This window comes from Barbus barbus, assembly GCF_936440315.1.
Source record: "Barbus barbus genome assembly, chromosome: 8".
Classification (NCBI taxonomy): domain Eukaryota; kingdom Metazoa; phylum Chordata; class Actinopteri; order Cypriniformes; family Cyprinidae; genus Barbus; species Barbus barbus.
In genome coordinates, this window is record NC_136736.1 from 22,287,324 (window position 1) to 22,307,624 (window position 20,301).

The following is a 20,301-nucleotide window of genomic DNA, read 5'->3' on the forward strand; positions in this document are numbered from 1 at the left end:
TGCATTAGTAGTTTTATTTGGGCACAAAACTTGTATAGTAAACTTTGACATGTACTACTTTAAAGAAAAAAACAATAAAAAAAACAATCACTGTTTTTGTTTAATGAAAAAAAAAAACATGAAAGGGTCAAAAATGCCACCGGAAGTGACAGAGATTCCATAAAATGTGGACGGAATAATAGAGTCCTGTAATTTAAATAGAAATTGCTATATAAAACGGAATTTCATGGAAGTCACTTCACGAGCATTTCACCGTTTAATTTGAGAAAAGCTATTGTCATGTACACACAGACTCAGAGGTCTTCACTGCAACCTTCCAAAATAAAAGTTTGGTTTAACTTAAAGAAATTATGACAGAAATAAAGCCAAGACAACAAAGAGAGCATCCGTAAGAAATCTAACACTGAATCAATAGGGTAGTGGTTCCCAACCTGGGGAACCAGAATTTGTGAAAAAATAAAACCGATTTTATAGGGCACTATTATTGTTAAAATTGTAATAAATTATAAAAGTTTTATGAATTCAATTAATTAGGCATGCATTTTGATGTTTAAAGTTAAGATAACTCAAATGCAAATTTCACAATTTGGAAAAAAAAGAACCGATTCCATAGGGCTCTAGATATTTAAAAATATCAAGTCAATATTCTCCACTGTACCCATCTTTTTATGGGTTTAGAGACTGTAGTAACATTTCAATTAATTGAAGAGCAATCCAAGTATTTGATGAGCGATACACTGAATTTTGAATATTATAGGTGAAAAAAAGTCCCCAAAACCAATTTTGTTGAACTTCGTTTTGGAGTAATCCACAGATAGATTACTTTGTGTTTTATTTAGAAACATTGTAAATCAATAGCTTGAAAGGATTTGTTAAGGATTTCCATTGGAAGAATGGATATAGGCGAGAAAGCAGGATGCTGTGATGTCAGGTATAAGGTCTGAGGACCTATCGTTATCATATTAAACACACATTCAAATGGGCTTGTCAGTTGGGTCTTCTTTTGGATGTTATTACCTGTCAAAACAGAGTCAAAACAAAGTCAGATGGAGGGATGACTAGAGTGAGAGATTGATGGGTGGAGAGATGAAGGGTTTCTGAGGAGTAAATTTAGTCCTGCCTGTCATCGTATGCAAACCATTTTATCCTTTCATTTCAAATATGCATCAATTATTACTGTAAATTGATGTATATGCTGTGAAATTTTACTGAACATTTAAGGATGCTAAATAAAAAACAACAAACAAAAGCCTCTAGTAATCTGCGTAGTCTGTCTGTATTGGATGAAAACAGCTGAAATGGGCGAACCAACATAATGAATAAACAAGAGCTCGGAATAACAAGGGAAGACCTGATAAATGAGAATTACGAGCGGGAGAATGAGCTAGAAGGAAAGGGAGGAATGCCCTGGGGAAGAGAGTGAGGTGAAGATGGACAGGCAAACCCTCTCGTTACACCTTCTCTCTCTTTCTCTGTCGCTTCCTTTGGCCCCCCCTTTACCCCTCTTTCACCCAGCCATAGCCCCACCATCTGTCTTTCCCCTTCCCTTCGCCTCCGCGCCTGACATCTCTCAGCCTTTTTTAATCTCTTTTTGTTTGATGGAATTTAATGTGACTGTTTAAAAATTAGACATATCGTCTCAGTCTGCGTTTATTAGTAACGCTAAGCTATAGTAATGAAACTGAAGTCACCCTTTAGAAAAATTACCTTGGTTTTATTACAGTGAGTGACACTAAATAATAATGGTATTTGGACAGAAATGTTCATGCTAATTCATACTAAATAATCTGTTAGGGAACTGAGAGAATCTGCTTTTTTATTCACACTTCAGCTTTGTATTTTCTTAAGAAAAACTGTATTTTTATTGAAACGATTGAATTTTTTTTCTGAGTTCAATACACTGACTGTAAGTTTGAGGGGCAAACTAACATTGTTTCTCGGTAGACATTTATTGTAAGTGGGTTTTGTCAAATATTTTGTTGCGTTGTTTACAATTTCAAGAATTAATTATGATGTATTTAACCAGGAACATTCCATTAACCATCCTATTTATTTTTTTATTTAGTATATCTGAGGCTATTATGGGCTTACTACAAATAAACTGTGGCAACTATTCATGAATTATTGTTTTATGATCACTTAGTTCAGTTTCTCCAATAACTAGTTCTCTGCTTTCTAACTTGAAATAAAAAAAATTTTTTTATATATGCTTCCTGTTTACCGACAGGGGATTTAGATTTTTGTTGAAGTATTCATTGATGCACCGTTTGTGGAAACGCCACATTTGTAGGGTTTGTTTCAATGCAACGGTTATTTTTACGCGTGCTGCCTGCTGTCAATCTGGTGGAACTGAACCCCACCCAAACTCATATTTTATTCCAGGTTGTCCGAGCTGAACAGTGCAGGCCTCCCAGTTTCCCCCTCCACCCCCCATGGACGTTTTCTCGGATCTCTTGTGAGAAGAGTAGAAATATGTCCTATTGTCTTTCATTATAATTCAAGACTAAGAGATATCGTTTTTATTAATGCCAGCTTTATGTTTCCTAATCTAATTTGTGTGGTTATATTTAATGCGTATGTGTGTGTGTGTCTTCTGTTCCCACCTGTTTTATATATCCATCTTATATTGTTACCACTTTTCCTAAAGTCCAATGATGGGCTATGGGCAGAAAAGAAAAAAGAAAACAAATTAGAATCTTAAAGCGCTATTATTTAATTACCCCAATGGCTATGGATTTGCTCTGTGTGTGTGTGTGACTGAAGAGGGCGATAGAAAGGGCAGGATTATTCTGCTTTTTCAATTTACAGAAGCCCCACTGCCCGCACACACCCCCTAACACCCCAGACCCATAACATACACACACACACACACACACACACACTTCATCAGCTCCCCCAACTGCTGGAAGATAAAACAGCATTATGGTAAATTCCACTTAATGACAAATTTTTAATTTGCTGAACACGGCTGTCTCTCGCATCCCTTGTGTGTGTGTCTGTGTGTGCGCGTTCACGTTTTAGTGAGTGAGTGAATGAAAGGGAGGCCTAATTACAGTGTGGGCTGGATGGGAGGAAGAAAAGCCCTCCTCTCCTCCTATCACGGTGATAAGGGAAAGGGAATGTAGCCGATTAATGATGGTGTTTATCTCTCTTCATATAATAACAATCATGAAAAGTCGATCTGCCCCTCAGCCTGATAGAAAAACACTCCCAGAGGAGAATTTTCATCAGAATGAAATTGAAGTCGCAATCTATTGGTTTTATTAAGTATTTAATTTTTCCTTCTCGTACATTTGTGCGTACATGGACACAGAAGGAAAACCAAAGGTTTGGAATATTAAGTCTGCTTGTTGTGTGATGGGGATGTTTCCAGGGTCATTTCAATTTAAAATGATTTTTTAAAACACACCGCAAGCTATGGAGACTCTAAAGGCTGAGTCTGAGTATTATTTTTTCTTTAAGGTAAAGGGAACGTTCATATAGAAGATACAGTGGAAGATACACCAATATTTTAATGCTGCCGTGATTCTGATTTAAGAGCCCCTTTTACCACACTTTTTCAAATAGCAAACCATATGTGCCAGCAAAATGCACAATTTACATACAGTTTTGTTTTGAAATGTATGTTTTGGAATAAATATCAAACTGACATTGTGACACTTGTGACTTTTGCGTTTGGAATAGACAGAAACATACCAAAAGTTTTTCTTCACAGGAAATGTTGTGCTTCAAACATGAATGTAATTTGAGACCTGTAATGTGGAATATATCTAATATTCATTTATGCGCCCCTTTAACCACACTTTTACAAACGTTAAACTATATGCACCAGCAAAAGCAGCACACTGTAAAATTACAGACAATTTGCATTTGAAATGCCAGTTTTGAAATGTACATGTTGACAGATTAGTGACTAGTAATGCTGTTTCTGTATCTTGCATATATTCGGTAACAGGCTAATATACATCCCATGCTAACTCCAAAGTAGCTGCAGTGACAAATCAATAATATTTAGAATATATTTAGACATATGCATGGTGTCTTAGTGCTTTTATCATTTGTATGGCAGGACAAGCTGTGGACATATTTCTCTGGTGGGCTTTTGAAGCAGGTTGGTCACAGACTAGCGCTGTGACGAGTGACTGATCGAGATGTGCATGTGCACACAAGCTGTTTCTATCGATGCACGTGCAGCCTGACTGCCAGTACATTCCTTTAACCAAATATACATTATCATAATTTGTTGTTAAATTCTTTCCCCCCCCCGTTTTATCTCTTTCTAACATCACAGGATGTTAGTTAGAGTGAATGTTTACAGTGCATAACAATTCTGTGCATTATGTGTTTTGTATTTACTTTTTAACTTCATGTTATTCTAAAACCTTTATGACTTTATTTCATGGAACACAAACTAGACCATTCTTGACCATGCAAACAAAAGCATGCTGGGCTATCAAGCTCCTAAAACTGATTCGAAATCAACACAAAACTAGTCCAGACCTACCAAGTGTTTTATTGTAATTATTACATTAAAATAAATTAACACAATATATTTTGAGTCTAATGAAGCCGATGGCTTTGTGTTAGGAATAGACCAGAGCAGAGTGAAAGTTTTTATTCACAGAAATATTTGATTTGGAATTTAAGAGCTACATTGTGGAAGTTTTGGAAATAAAAAAAAAAAGGATTTGTTTTTGGTCCCTTTTGGAGCTTGGCAGGCCCTTGATCACTGTTCTGAAAAGAGCAGCATCAACATTATTCAGAATTCCTTCTTTTGTGTTTCACGGAGGGAGGAAAGTCATACAAGTTTGGAATGACATGAGGGTAAATAATGGCAGAATTTAATTTTGGTGAACTCCTGGATGGACTGTATCTTTTTTTTTTTTTTTTATGGTTGAAGGCTTTGTTTTTGTTTTTTCGTTAACTTGACATCAGATTACCAAGTACAAAGAGTCATGTTGAGTGTGTGCATGTGCTTTTCTCAATCCCATGTGACTTTCTTCCCTTATCTCCTGTCACTTACCCGTCTGCTACTCTGATTGGAGCGTATGGTTGCCGTGTGGTTGCCATGCTGTTGCCATACCGCGCCCCGCTGGGCAGTAATTGGGCCCCCTCTGGGTTGCAAGAGGCAACGGTACATTGACAGACAGGTTTGGCCACCTGCCCCACCTCCCCGTTTTAACTGGGAGTCAGGAATGCCAGGAGCGTGGCAGCACGTACCGTGTGCCATGCCGAATCTTGGGTAAGGGGCACCGCTTTGGCCACATGCCCCACTATCATGTTGTGCCTGCAGAGTGGGTGTAATATGAACTGATTGTCAGATTGTTTGGCAGACTTGGGGGTGTGCTTACTGTACATCTTCATTGACAAGTGTTTACCTGGCTGACCAATTAAGGACTTTTTTTTCATATTCTATTTTCCATTTTCATATAAAGCCAATTAGAATTTCTACCGGCTAACTCAAACCTTTAAAAGTGGGGGGTGTTTTAACAATAAATGTTAAAAATTTGTTGATTCACCAAATTTTGGCCCCAAATTATACAACTCTTCTCAAAATCCGCAAGATCTTTAGTAAGATCTTTAAAAGAGGGATCATAAAATGATCATGAATACTGTACTTATTACGTACTTATAACAGTGTATTCCAGGTCATCATTTGTGAATAATGATTTAAATATTGGCCTTTTTGTCACGTTGAGCTATTATATGCCTTCAGTAAAGTTGTATGTGTCCAATAGAGATATCAGTGTAATCCATGTTGCAAGGCTCCACAGCAGTGCTGCAAACATGAAGACTGAGCATGAAATGAAATGAAATGTGCCACTGTAATCCATAATCGACCTGTACATGATGTATTGACCGAGAGGGAGGTCTCTCTCGCTATCTCTCTCATTTCATCGCTGTCTCAACATGTCTGTCTCTTTCTGCTTGATTTCATGTCCTGGTCCTCTCTTCCAACATGTTCCGTTTGTGGTCCAACCGGATGCTTGAATTTAGTCGAGTGTGAAACACTAGCGAGTATGTTTGTAAGCACACTTATCTCCAGTCTCTTGTAGTGAGGTACCCTTGTGTGTGTGTTTTGTCTTTGAAGTGTGGCGTCGTTACACACTGTTTGGTTTTCACACTCACATTCACCACTGCTCACCTAACTCACTGTGGTCTGTTCACGGACCATGATGCATTTCATAGCACCGCTCATTTGAATTCTGCCTTCCGTCTCCTCTGTCAAGTAGAGTTTAATTGCCCGTGTGGATGTAAATCTGGCATTTCTGATACAAAGACTGATTAAAAGTTTTAAGAATATAGAATTGCATGAAGGAACAGAGAGGACAGAGTTGTGGCTTAGCAGATGGTGCTCTTGTGGGAAATACATTTTTGAATCCAGCTCGCAACATTTCTTATTCCCATTCCCGCATTCATTTCCTGTTTTCTCTCTACTATCATTTCCATAAAAATGGCAAAAAGCCCATAAAAATAATGAAGAGAGTGAAAGGGATGCATAGAAGGTATGAAAGCGATTTGGAGGGATGGATTCTGACAGGAAATGAGAATGAACGAGGAGATTATTTAGCTGATGAAGGAAGTGGAGGAACAGGAGAATGGAGGTCAGGAGGAGAGAAAGACATGCCTTTGGTCAAGCAGGCGCGAACGCTGTGTGTGTGTGTGTTTGATCACTGTTTGATTGGATTAAGGTCTCCTCCAGGCTGGGTGAATAGGGACGTAATGCATTTGCTCCATGGTCCATGTCAAGTATTTGTCAGGGGTTCTGTGAGGGCTGCTGACCCCCCATGTCTGCCTTTCTGTGGGGCATTTACCCTTCTCTGTATTGCTGGTCTCGCATATCCAGACCTTTGACTAAATGGTGAAGAGTCTGGTCCACATTGCAGCTTATTCTGGCCAAGAAACGCCCACTTAGACAGGAAGAGAAAGCAACCAGCCCTAGTTCGTTTTGCATGCCATTTGGAGGCGGGTTTAACCAAAATGGATTAAACCAGAGTGGCCAAAAAGTAATTAAAATAACACTGTGGTAGATTCTATGATTATAAAGTGGAATATTCAGTTGCACTTGTGAACTTACTAAGTGCCTCAAGCAATCTCTGAATATCATTCAAATATTTGATGGCACTAACTTGGCAAACGTTTGTGAATCAAGTGATTAGTTGTTCCTCAAAAGCACTTGAGCCAGTCGTGTACATAGTTGTTGCATTGCATCTTGCTGTTTCTGCACCATTGCTGTTTTGTGTAGAAGTTTAGCTACAACCATGTTCTTTTATGTCCCATCTAGTTTGCATACAACTTGAAAAATCAGTTGCACAATACAACACTAAGCAAGGACGTTTTTAGTTCTGATTTTTTTGCTCAACTCTTTGACTGGCTCTACCACAAAATTTGAGGGATTTTTTTATTATTATTGTGTTTTATATATTATGTTTAGGTTATATTATATATTTACGTAGTATTTAATAGTTACACAGTAAATTTCCTGGTGTACGTATGGGAACCAGTTCCCATATGTACACCGAGCAGTGTTGATTTAACACCAGGAAATTTATTGTGTATAAATTATACTTAAAGTGCTCCTATTATGCTATTTGAAAGGTTCATAATTGGTTTTGCAGTTTTATATGTATGAAAGGTAAAAAACCCACTTTCCTTTTCTTATAATATGCATTTAAATTTACCAAACGATTTATTCAATGATTCATCTTTCCAAACCCCTCCTTTGAATGAGGTTACTCTGCTCTTATTGGTCTGATGACCCAGTCTGTCAGAAACGGAACGTATAGTAAAAACCCAAACAATAAGGGTATATGCGTTAGCTGAACACAGACAATGGAGCACAGATATATCACTGTAGTTTGTAAACCAACATATTGCTCCATCCTTTATCATGACTCCAGGCAATAAGAATGACAGACATTCATAACACATTTCTAAACAATAGTGGGCCGACAGCTGATTAGCAGAATTTTAACCGTGCGTTAGCCGGTGACCTATAGCTGCATTGTGTGTATACACAACACAACACACACAACTATTTTGCACGCTCGACAGAACATTACAGCAACAATTTGTTTGCAGACTGTTTACAGCTATCACACACTGCATGAAAGGTAATTAGCAAAAATTCACAATAGGGACACTTTAATATTCACTCTAAAAGATGTGAATGAATACATGAAGATTGCATACTTTATAAAATATTACTGAGCTGTTTTTAATACTTTAACTTTGATACAACTGTTATTTTTAGAAATTTGATAAAACCACATCTGCACTACCTTTCAAAATTTGGGATCGGTAATGTTTAGTCTCTTATGCTCACCAAGTCTTCCCATGATCCTTCGGAAATAATTTTAATTTGCTGATTTGGTACGCAAAACATTTTTTTTTTATTCATTCAAGATTCTTTCAAGAAATATAATTTTTTTTGGTAACAATGTTTGCGGTCCGTTTTGATCAATTTAATGCATCCTTGCTGAATAAGAGTATTTATTTCATAAAAATAACTTTAGAATAGTAATAATATGTTAGCCAAATAGGTCAAATGAGGGTTCAGTGAGTTGTCCCAAAACCTTTATATTGACCCTAGGTCATCGGGCTATCTATATTGTTGAGTCCTGCAATAAGAACCAAAAAAATGGACTGAAAACTGAACATGAGCAACTTCTCCTTTCCCTCTCTCCCTCTCTTAAACGTACACCCTCACACACAAAGATACATGGGGTCGCACACACTCTGGTTCCATTGTTATGTATGGCTGTGTTAATCTGACTGCTGGCCTCTCTTCCGCTCTCTTTGTCCCCTCTGCCAGCCCAGTGGCAGAAGTCAACAGCACCGCACAAAGGGCCTGCAAAACTGGTTAACGGCGGGGCCTGCTTGAGGCTTTGATCAGCTTTTTTAGGGTTCAGTCCCATGTTCCCCCTCCCGGTGCTGTGGAGTCTGGTAGAGGAGGCTGAATGGTTACACTTGAAGGAGGTTGTTAAGGGAGACGAGTACAGAGAGGTGCTCAGGATGGATGCGTGTGTCCCTGCTTGGTATGAGATGTCTCGTGCTGTCTATGCAAACAAACTACATTTACATTACATTTACATTTATTCATTTAGCTGACGCTTTTATCCAAAGCGACTTACAATTGCTATATATGTCAGAGGTCGCACGCCTCTGGAGCAACTACGGGGTTAAGTGTCTTGCTCAGGGACACATTGGTGTCTCACAGTGGATTCGAACCCAGGTCTCTCACACCAAAGGCATGTGTCTTATCCACTGTGCCATCACCACCCCAATTGCTTACTTTTTATCCAAAACTAGTTTATCCAAAAATGAAAATTCTGTCATAATTTACTCTCTCTCGTGTACTTCCAAAGCCATAATGCTTTTGTTAATCTTCGAAACACAGTTGAAGATATTTTTAACGAAACCTGAGAGATGATTGCCCCTCAAATGAAAGTCCATTGCCCAAAGATTTCATGATTTAGGAAGAGCATATGATTTGACCGGTTTAATTAGAGTCTGAAGAGACAAATGCTTTGCATGATGAACAGTTTTAATTTAGGCTTTTATTATTTACATATAAACAATGATTAATGGAGCACTTCAAATATGGTAAACATAAGTTCTTGCTAGACACTGTTCATATCGATTACATTTACAATGCTTTATAAACTTTTTGGAGCATGAAAGTTTTGAGGGAATTTTGTGGGGGGTTTTCAAAGATGCAACATGCGAACAACATGATGGTGAGTAATTGATTACAATTTTTTTTTTTGTAAATTATTCCTTTAATACACTTTCTGGATCAATGCACGTTGTTCCAAAGAAAATAATTTATTTTATTATTATTATTCAATATTGTTTCAATTAGTATGATTCTCTACCTATAAAATGACTTAGCATTTCAGCTGAAGTCACCTAAGCCATATGAGCAGGAAAAATATTATGAATAGCCACATAGTCGTTTAGTATTTAAAGCATTTTTAAGCTACTGATGTAGGTGATTTAGCCTCTCTAAAATCTGGTTGTTAATGCAGATTAATGCCACTTAATAGTAATATAACAGTGAATAACCAAGAAACTTGAAAAAGTCATTTGTATACTTGACAGTGAACTTGATCTTCAGCGTCCATATTTGGGTGTAGTGTTTTCACCATTTATTGCAATTCAACATCAAGATCTTGGTCTGCTATGCTATTGAAAGCCTGCTTTTCATGATCCAGTCAGTTCCAATGAATCAATAACATCCTGCTCAACCTTTTTTCCCTCGTTGAATATTCTGCTTCATTTGGAAATATGTCTCATTACAAATGCCTTGCTCAATCGTGGTAGCCTCAAATGAATAGTGCATGCAAAAACGGTTAGCTGTAAACAACAAAGCTGACGGAATTTTAGGCCAATAGTCAGAAGTCTGGCTGAGTGAGCCTATAAAATAGGTATTTAATGGATCAGTCTAAACAGGTCCATATAATTGCATGAGAAAATTATCAGATAACATTCATATTAATGTCAAAGGCTCTTGATCGGCTGCTGCTTGACCCCATAGAGCTATGCAATTTCAAATATGCTATATTTGCTCATGATGGCTAATGGATGGTCAGATATGTTTTGGGCCAGTCACCTTAACCGAAATGCTATGGGGCACTAGAATGAAAGGACGTGACATAACAGCACCAATTGGCTCTGGATCACAAAGGGTTTAAACCTACAACCTGATCATGTTTTTAACCATGCTACACCACCCTCATTTCAATAATTTATGATGAACCATAATTCTTTGTTTCTGCACACCTTTAATGAATATTGTACTAAAGTTAAAAAATTTGGGGTCAGAAAGTTTATTTTTTTTATATAAATTAATGCTTTTATATTCAGCTAGGATGCATTAAAGACATTAACAATCACAGTAAAGACATTTATAATGATATAAAAGATTTCTAATATTTCTATCTCAAATTAAAGTCGCTCTTTTGAACTTACTATTTGTCAAAGAAATCTGAAAACAAGTGCATCACAATTTCCCAAAAATATTAAGCAGTAACTATTTTCAAAATTGATAATGACATCAGGTGTTCCTTGAGCACCAAATCAGCATATTACAATGACTTTCAAAGGATCGTGTGACACTGAAGACTGAAGTAAAGGCTGCTGAAAATTTGGCTTGGCTATTACAGTAGTATATTAAAATAGAAAACAGTTTTTCTGTATTTGATCAAATAAATGCAGCCTTGGCGTGCACAAGATTCTTCTTTAAAAACAAAAAAAAACAATTCTGAATGGTCCTGTATGGCCTCATGTTCACTTCAGAACTGGCTAAATGAATTTTCCAAGGAGGATCCCATTAACAGTTTTAGTAGCAGTTTAGTTCAGGACCGTGATTCAGCTGTGAGAGGAAACACTCAGAGAGTCCCAGACAGTTTGTGTTTTGAGATATGCCTTCACATGGCCTGTTCCCTACACAGAGTACTCTTAAAGTCAGAATAGTGTCTCAGTCTCTTTCTCTCTAATGGGAGCTTGTGTTCATGGTTAATTAGTTTCTCCTACACATCCGTTTTGTTCTCCATGGACCCAACGCTGGTGGCCGGGCGCACGCCAGCTTTCTTCTCTCTCAGACTATTAGTCAGCTGGAATTCATTAAAACACACACACACACACTGATGAAGTTGCACCCTGTGCGCACACCTCTTATTTTTATTTGTTGGTTCTATGTTAATTAGCATACCTATGAGACTTACAAGTAGCATCTGTCGCTATTCCGCTATTCCCCCCTCCCTTGCTCTACTTTTCATCCTTCCATCTCGGTCTCGCTGTATGGAAAGCGAAAGGTTTTTTTGTGATGCTGAATATGGCTTACTCTCTAGCGCCCCCTCTGGTGGTGGTGTATATTTTGTGCGGATGCCTTTTGGAAAAACTCCACACACTGTTTTATTTAAATGTATAAGGGGGATTTGATGTGAAAACTGGATTTATGAAAATATTCCTAATATTCATATGAGAAGTACATTATAGTATCTTTGGTGTGTGTGTGTGTGTCATTGTGAATAGGCCTGGCAGGATTACCATAGTGAGGTCCTCCTTTCTCTGGCTTTGTGTGATTGCTGGGCCGTGACTGACGAGGCATTTCCCCCACGTAGAGACACGGAGGTGTGTGTGTGTGTCTGTGAGAGAAAGAAAGAAGGGGGGCATCAGGATTAAAAGAAATGTTTCCTGTTTATTGTACTGGGGGTCCTCGGGGATGTTTGGGGGGCATTGTTGCGATGTGTTGGGTGTGTAGATTTAAAAAAGAAAACACATTAATGAATGAATGTATATGGTTTGTTTTTCATAACCATTTTAATTATTTTGTGTGTAATTATTTTGTGGATATCTGTAATTGTGTGCATGTGTTTTTTGCCTGTGAAAATATGGCTGTTTCATGAATCAGTATCATTTTTCAGTGCAATTAGTATGTGACACTAAACTAGCATCAGTAATTGTTGGTATCATGCTGATTTTTAGGACCCTGGTCAGCTCTGGTCAGTTCCCTGCAAGATGTTTTGTGTATTTTCATTACTTTGGACTCGGTGGAGTTTTTATTTTGTGTGTTTTATATGCATGTATGTGTGTGTGGTGTATTTTAATGCAGTGTGTGTCGATGTGCAGCTGTGTATTGCTGTAGTAACTGTCTCTCTGTCTCTTGAGAATGAGCTAAAAAAAAAAAAAAAAAGGTCAAATTAGGGGAGTGGGCCTCTTTTATCATCCACACACACACATAATCGCACACAACCTCTTATTGAAGTTTTATCTAATTTCATGTTGATGGTTTCAGTTTGTTTTTATCATGTACTGAACTTTTTTTTTTTTGTAGAACATGCAAATGATGAAGAGAATAAAGGGATCTGGGCTGTATCAGAAAAGGATAAAGAGGTAATGTTGCTTTTTTTGTCAAATCTGATATGAATGAAAATAATTTTATAACAATACTTTTTATTAAACAGAAAATAATTGGTATTTTTAAGGATTGTCTTTTATAGGAGGTGATTACCATTTTATCTGTGTGTGTGTGTGTGTATGTAGGCTCAGATCAATAATAAAAGGTTTGGCCCGAGGCGTGTTTCAAACCGTTACTACACTGACAAATCCATCACGTGTCACAACTGCAAAAAGTCCGGCCATCTCTCCAAAAACTGCCCCGTACCAAAGGTAAATCATTATCCACCCATCACATACACTATAGTCACCTGCCCCACAGCAAAGATCAAAATCCCTTTATTTTCACTCATTGAACTGTTGATACCTATAGTATGCATTAGCCCAACAAAACTGGCAATTATACAATTTAGCCACTTATACAAAATGCTGCAATTGATTTAATCAAAATTCAATCAAAACTGAATTTTAGTCCGTTGGATTAAAATAAAAAATGGTTAACAATGCAATTTGGATCAAAGTTTTTGTGTAAGATAAATGTTGAATTGTTGCATATATAATTTTAATTCACTGGATTAGCAATTACTTAATACACTACCATTCAAAATCTTGGGGTCAATAAGATTTTAAGAAAGAAATTGATACTTTTATTCAGCGTGGATACATTCAATTTCTATATTTGAAGTAGAATATCTTTAAGAATATGATGATATATGCTGTTACCATACTGTTGTCTACTTCCTTAATACAAAAAAAAAAAATGCTATAAAAATTGAGCATGGTCCTTTAGGCTAGAAGGTTAAACTACCCTGGTATAAACTATAACAAGTTGCAAGTTTGAAAGTGGTCTTTTAGATTTGAGGCATTGTTCTTTGTTCTTTTGATACTCCTGTTTTATTTAATCTGTTTTAAACATTGTTATATTAAATATTATTTATTTGCGCAAAATAGCAGTAGAAACTGGGATATTTTGTGTTGTAATTTTATTGCTATTATTATTAATGATATTCACCGTGATACAAGACCGTTTACAATTCTTAAAAAAAAAAGAAATCTAACCTAAAAATAAACTTTCCTGGGTTTTAATGCTTTGAAGACAATGTCGTATGCCAACTTTGTAATGTCATAGTTGTCCTTATTGTGACTTGGAGTGTGTGTGTGTGTGTGTGTGTGTGCGTACGTGCGTGTGTTTATGAGCAGAAGGTGCCATGCTGCTCATTATGTGGGCTTCAGGGACACCTTGTGAGGACCTGTCCGAACCGTTACTGTTCTAACTGCTCGCTGCCCGGCCACACCAGTGATAACTGTCTGGAGAGAGCTTACTGGCACAAACGCTGCCACCGCTGTGACATGATCGGACACTTCTTTGACGTGAGTAGTGCTATGTGTTGGTGTTGTGTGGACCATGGAGCTGAGATGTGTCTCTGTGTGTGTGTTGGGTTTGGAGTGTATTGTGTTGCATTGTGTGTATTGCTTGCTTGTTTGTGTGTGTGCATCTATCTCCTGGGCCATTCTTTCTCTCATTAAGACAGACGCTTCACAGGCTGTGAGTGGGACACACGCTCCACTCGTCACCCCCAACAACAACCCCACCGAGAGAGACAGAAATGGGGGAGGAAGAGAAAAAAGTCAAAACGATACTTTTAGAAACTGCAGGAGAGATGAAAGAAAAAAGATATATCTTGTTAAAACAAAGGTCGGAAACATGTTTTATAATTATGATATGAGTCCGGATCAGGATTAGTGCAGTAAACTATTTTTTCTTTGGCCACTGATCTCGCATTGTTTATTTTTCAGCATCTCACGCAATGAGCGTTGATTTTTTTTTTTTTAGATAAGATTCGGTTAAAAATAGTAGCCCTGCATTCTGTTCAGTGGTGTTTTTGAACAAAAGAACACATTCCCTCACCGTAAAAGCTAGTTGAGTTTGTTCATCTTTTGTTCTCTTGTGATTCGGAAACAATTTGAATATAATTTTGGCATAGTTTTAATTGAAACGAAATTGGCCCCATTCATGCATAACATGACAAACAAACACATTTAGGTTTTGGGCGCAGTTAAACAATGCTGCTTCAAGATATTCTGCTGCATTCTATTAGTCAAAGTAAGAAGTTTTTCTGATTATCTAGGCTCAGTAAGTTCTCACATCACATGATAACAATCACAATGGCCATCATCCCTCTAAGACCTCTAATTGATTATGAATCTAGAGTAAGCAGTAAATATAGAATGCAGACCCTAGTTAATCTTCCTGGTTAGCTGAACAAACAATTCTTCAGCCACTGGCACAACATGACTTTTAATTATGCGTATAATCTATAATTACACCGGTCTCAAAAACTGCAATGTGGTGCTCGTTAATAAACTCTGAGAGTTAACAAATATCAGTTTCTGGCTCACTGTAACATACTTCTTCATAATGAATGACCTCAGTTCTTCTTATTTACATATTTGTTACATGTTTAGGGTATGAATTGTTTTTCTTTTTTTCAGTTTTATGTTCTCTCCTTATATTTCACTCTTCCCATTATTTTATTACTTTGAACTATTTTAAAACCCTTTTTTTCATGTTTGGCAATTTTGTAACACTTGTAACACTAATCACCCTGATAACATGTTCCCTTGTAAACACTATTTGTGTTTAATTTGCCACAAAGCTCATTTGGATGTGAAAATATGAACTTCAAATTGGCTTCAATATTTGTCTGATGTTCCTTAGTGTTCAAAGACCTTTATTTTCCCTATCAAAACACCCCCTATATTTGGGTTTATAAAATTTTTGTAATTTTGTCAAAGCTCCTATGGTTTTAGACAAACAATAAGACAGTAAGACGTCCTTATAAAAAGAACAACATCGTAAGGGCAGTCACTTTAATAATAATTAATAAAACAAGTCTGGAAGTTAAAAAAAAACTCTTTGGTATTTGGCTGTATGGAAATGTTTTTAATAGCTTCACTGCTGTATCATCTTGTCACAGCGAGTGAGGGAAAGGAAAGCAGATTCTTAGAGATTTTGAATGTTTCCTTCAATACACTCAGCAGGGTAAACCCTACAGGGGGGTGCTGAAGCCTCTGCCTGGCTCTCAGGTGGGGTTAAATGAAAAGCTAACTGTATAAATGAGTCCAGCTGCTGTGCCCTCAGCACTTTCAATTTTCAGAGAGATGTCGGAAGCTCACAGGGCAAATGCACTAAGCACCCTCGTCTGTTGAGGCGGCTTGAGCTGTCAGCACTGCACCTCTTTCTTATCCTACTATTCTCCTTTCTTTTTCAGTTCATTTTTTTCTTTTTTCATTTTCCCTGTTCCATTTCCTTTGTTTTTTTTCTATTCTATTTTCTTTTTCCTCTTCCTTTATTTTTCTATTTCCATTTTCCTCTCTTCTCTTTTCTCTTCTCTTCTCTTCTCTTCTCTTCTCTTCTCTTCTCTTCTCTTCTCTTCTCTTCTCTTCTCTTCTCTTCTCTTCTCTTCTCTTCTCTTCTCTTCTCTATAAATTTGCTTTTATAAATAGTTTATGTGAAGATTTTCCAAATAGGCCCTAAAAGATTTCACTTTTAAGTACATTTAATCAAAGATTTAAAAAAAACCAAGCTTGGAAGTATATAGTAGATCAATAACAAAAAGAAACTACGCTAAAAAGAAAAGGGGAATGTCTCAAATTCATGTGTTAATGGATGTCTGAAGCACTCCATAGATTACATTTTTTTAAATAATCATAAACCTTTGTTTGGTTATTTTTACTTGTGTTTCTGAACTGCCAGATATTCATTTCATGTAAATATTGAGTTTTCAATTACTTTTTTTCTGTTCTCAACAGGCTTGCCCAGAAACCTGGAGACAGTATCACATTACGGTAAGCTTCCATGTGTTTCTGTGTTTCTCATATAAAATTGAGGACAAGTTATGTGTGAATTCATAGAGAGTCATAGAGAGGTTATTCCAGGTAATCTTATGTGTTAAACATCTCTAATAATAGAGTCATTTGTGACAAAAGCAAGTCAAACCAGCACGCATTTGTATGTAATAAAACCTCACATGTATAAACACACAGATTCATCATGAGCGCTATTAGTCGTGATTGTGGCTTGCGGAGAAAAGGCTCCATGCGTCCTGCTGGTTTTGCCTTTGTGTGAACATGTATAAATGGTGGACTCCTGACGGTGTGTCTAAGCGGAGGAGAAATCATCTTTCAATCACCACAAAAGGGTTGCTTTAAAAACTACGATTGTGTTAAAGTGTATAAAGTCACTCAATACAATGAATTTAAAAATGTCTTTGAGATATCTGTGATCCTTTAAATAGACAACATTTGTTTACATGAGTTTTATTGGGTCTCTGTGTGCTTTACTCAGTATTTGCATCTGTGTGTATGTGTTTTGTCACAGAACAATCTGAAAGTGGTTAATTGGCAAACTCACTGAGCATTTTCTCCCCAAAGATCCACTAGGGTGAGAAGGCATGTGACAGTCACACACACAGCTAAACGTCAAGGGGCGCGTTGGAACATCTGCACACACACACACACACCCGCTCAGACTCCTGGAATATAGACCTCAGCCTAAGAGAAAAGACCAGGTTGTTTGTCAATTAAAAGACGTGATAAAGCATGAAATGGGCTGCCAGCATCGCGCTGCGCCGAGCAGTCACTCGACCCGTCACACACACACACAGTCTAATTAGCTAGGCTTCCTAATGAAAAGGCCAGATCGTTAGCGCTAGCCTGGTGCGCGGGGTGGCAGAGTGGAGACAGAGAAAAAAGAAAGGTGGAATGAAAAGAAAATGTTGCCTCTAGGGCTGTTAAAGAGCTGCGTTGGAGGGTTAAAAGTCTTTTTAAAAAGCTTTCTCACTTTCACTGTTTCTGAGCTTTTTGATTTCTTTCCTCAGTGTTGAATAAAAATATTGTTTCCTGAGTTTAAGGCACAAAGAAGGAAACGGATATTATTATTACCCCTCTTTGAAAAGCGTGTCATGGTATCTGTTGTTTCTACCAAAATACCATAGTTATTATATTTATTGTTTGTACAGTGAAACTGTGGTAAATTGATGCCAGTGGTTCTGGTGGGTCACCGTTTTATTCTTAAGGTTGTGCACTGCAAGGAAAAAGTGAAAAATAAGTAAATAATACAATTTAGAAAAAAAATAATTCACTAAAATAAAATATCATAAAAAAAGATAATTTCCTGCAATTAAACACAAATTTAGTTTTACAGGCTCGGATATTAGCTTCTGCTGTTGTTGTTTACTATAATTGTTTAAAATAATATAATATAATACCAATTTTCATATTCAGCATGTGGACAGTTTTCTATGTTGACAGGCGTATGCTTATCTGAAATATAATTTAATATTTTTATATTAAATTTTTGTAAGATAAAATATTTGATAACATAGATAAATGAACTTACTATAGTAAAAATAATAAATTATACATAATTACCAGCATTACAACCCTTATCCTAACACTAACCCTATAGTAAGTGCTTGTAGCTAATTAATTTTTATAAAAAATAAAAAAAAACTGTGTAATATTAGACTGTAACATCACCTTAAAATGAAGTGCAACCCAGTTTTGATACTGTGTTGGTACAGTTGTGGTGCATGTGGTGTCCAATTTAAAATCTTGATTTTGAATCAAAAACATGATGAGATGCACAGAAAGAAAGAAAGAAAGCAGGGTGATTTACACAGTTTGAAAGAGATCCAGTATTAAATATTTGACAGTAGTGTAATTGAAATCATTGTTATAATCAATGATAACTATTTTGTCGCACCCAAAAAATACTTATATTGAGGTTAAAAGACCATTTGCTCTCATAGTAAATTGCTGTCCGGCACCCTGCGCCTCTGTGGATGACATATGTGGACTTTCGTGAGTCTGTAGGCCTTATAATGGCGTAAAATAGCGTGTGATGGTTTTCTGCAGGTCCACTTGGTTCTGCTGGGCTGAGTCCATCTGCTTGTGCATTACTTTCATCCTCTGGGTCCTGCCCTGGTTCTGTTTGTGTGTGTAGGTACTTAAATTGAGTCACCCTCAACAGACGGTCTTTAAGGCCTTTAAACTATCCTGGAGTCTAGAGGGCTCAAAGTTAAATACAGTACAGATACCCCTGTGTGTGAATGTGTGTGTGTGTTGTGCTTTGGGAGCTGTGGCCTGTCGCCCTATGCTAGGCCCAGTCAGGTGTGAAAAGGCATTCTGTCAGACCAGTCCCTTTCTACTGGATCTGTTTATACTGTGTGTGTGTGTGTGGGTGGGGGGGGGGGGGTGAGGCCTGCACCTGTCTTCACTAACAAACAACCACTCAACCACTCAAGTTTGCCACAAAACCCAAAGGAGACAGACAGAAAGAAGTGTGAGTGTTCACAGAAGCTATGCAAAGAGTGAAAGTTTTACAAAGCAAATGTGGTGTCTGGGCCAATTTTTTTGTTTTGTGCGATTACGCTGTTCTTTGGTTCAGTTTTAATTTTCACAAACGCTGAAACTGTTGTTAGTTAAGTCTGTAAGGACTTAACTTACTTGACAAATATTCTCTGTAAAATAGAGTTTTAAGCATGTTCTGTACACACACACACAACTAGATACATTTTTGTGGTGACTAGGTGCTTTTAGCAACGTGCTACAGAGCTTTTATGTTTTGGTTCAGATAATACGGGACTGAAGGGGATACGGATTCCAAACCTTTTAAGAGGATATTGGTGAGCAATTACAAATTTTAAAACATACTTTTTTTAAATCCCTCCTTTCCTCAAACTGATCAGCCTAGTAATCCTTTACACTGTAATGAAAATTAATTGAATCATTAGCATAAGCGAAATGTATGAGGGACATACAGTTTATGGCTTCAAAGCGATCAAGTGAATTTTAGAAGAAAGTCGGCAATAAAGAGAAATGGTTTTGCTGTCAATATAAACATTTCTGAATATTATTCAGTAAGACCAAGCCAAATATGGTTGTGCAGATAGATGTACATTTAGTTACACCTTTATGCCATTGGGAGATAGAAAGGTCTGGAATCATCCTGTGCAAATGTTTAAATGTTGAGCAAATATATAGTTTGTAAATGTCTACATGCATATGTGTTGGAGTGATAGACACACGGCACCATCTACTGATATAGATGATGTACTACAGCAGTACTTCAAGGACAAATATTATTGTAATATCCTCTTAGAAGAAAAATTATTCATATACTAAGGCAATAAAATGTTATTTTATATTTTTAGGTATTTGTCTGTCATGTTGCATTTTAATAATATGACCCGTATAAGATTTTTGCCTGGCATAAAATGGACGGAAGAAATCCATTAGACTTGCATTTAAAAAGGGCCTAAGTCATATCTAGCAATCAGAATATCATAGTGAGTTATGAGGGTTTTGCATCTTTTGATTTGGGCCATTTAGCAA

At 37.0% G+C, this 20,301-nt stretch overlaps 1 protein-coding gene across 1 annotated transcript in view; it reads left to right on the forward strand.

The window, feature by feature from the left end:
* Positions 1-20,301, forward strand: part of LOC306873979 (zinc finger CCHC domain-containing protein 7-like) — a 48,621-nt gene that overhangs the window by 17,089 nt on the left and 11,231 nt on the right. Inside the window, exons 4-7 of the mRNA XM_079423621.1 lie at positions 12,842-12,900; positions 13,051-13,176; positions 14,104-14,274; positions 16,717-16,752. Coding sequence (XP_079279747.1) covers positions 12,842-12,900; positions 13,051-13,176; positions 14,104-14,274; positions 16,717-16,752 — 392 coding nt within the window. The remainder of the gene's footprint in view (positions 1-12,841; positions 12,901-13,050; positions 13,177-14,103; positions 14,275-16,716; positions 16,753-20,301) is intronic.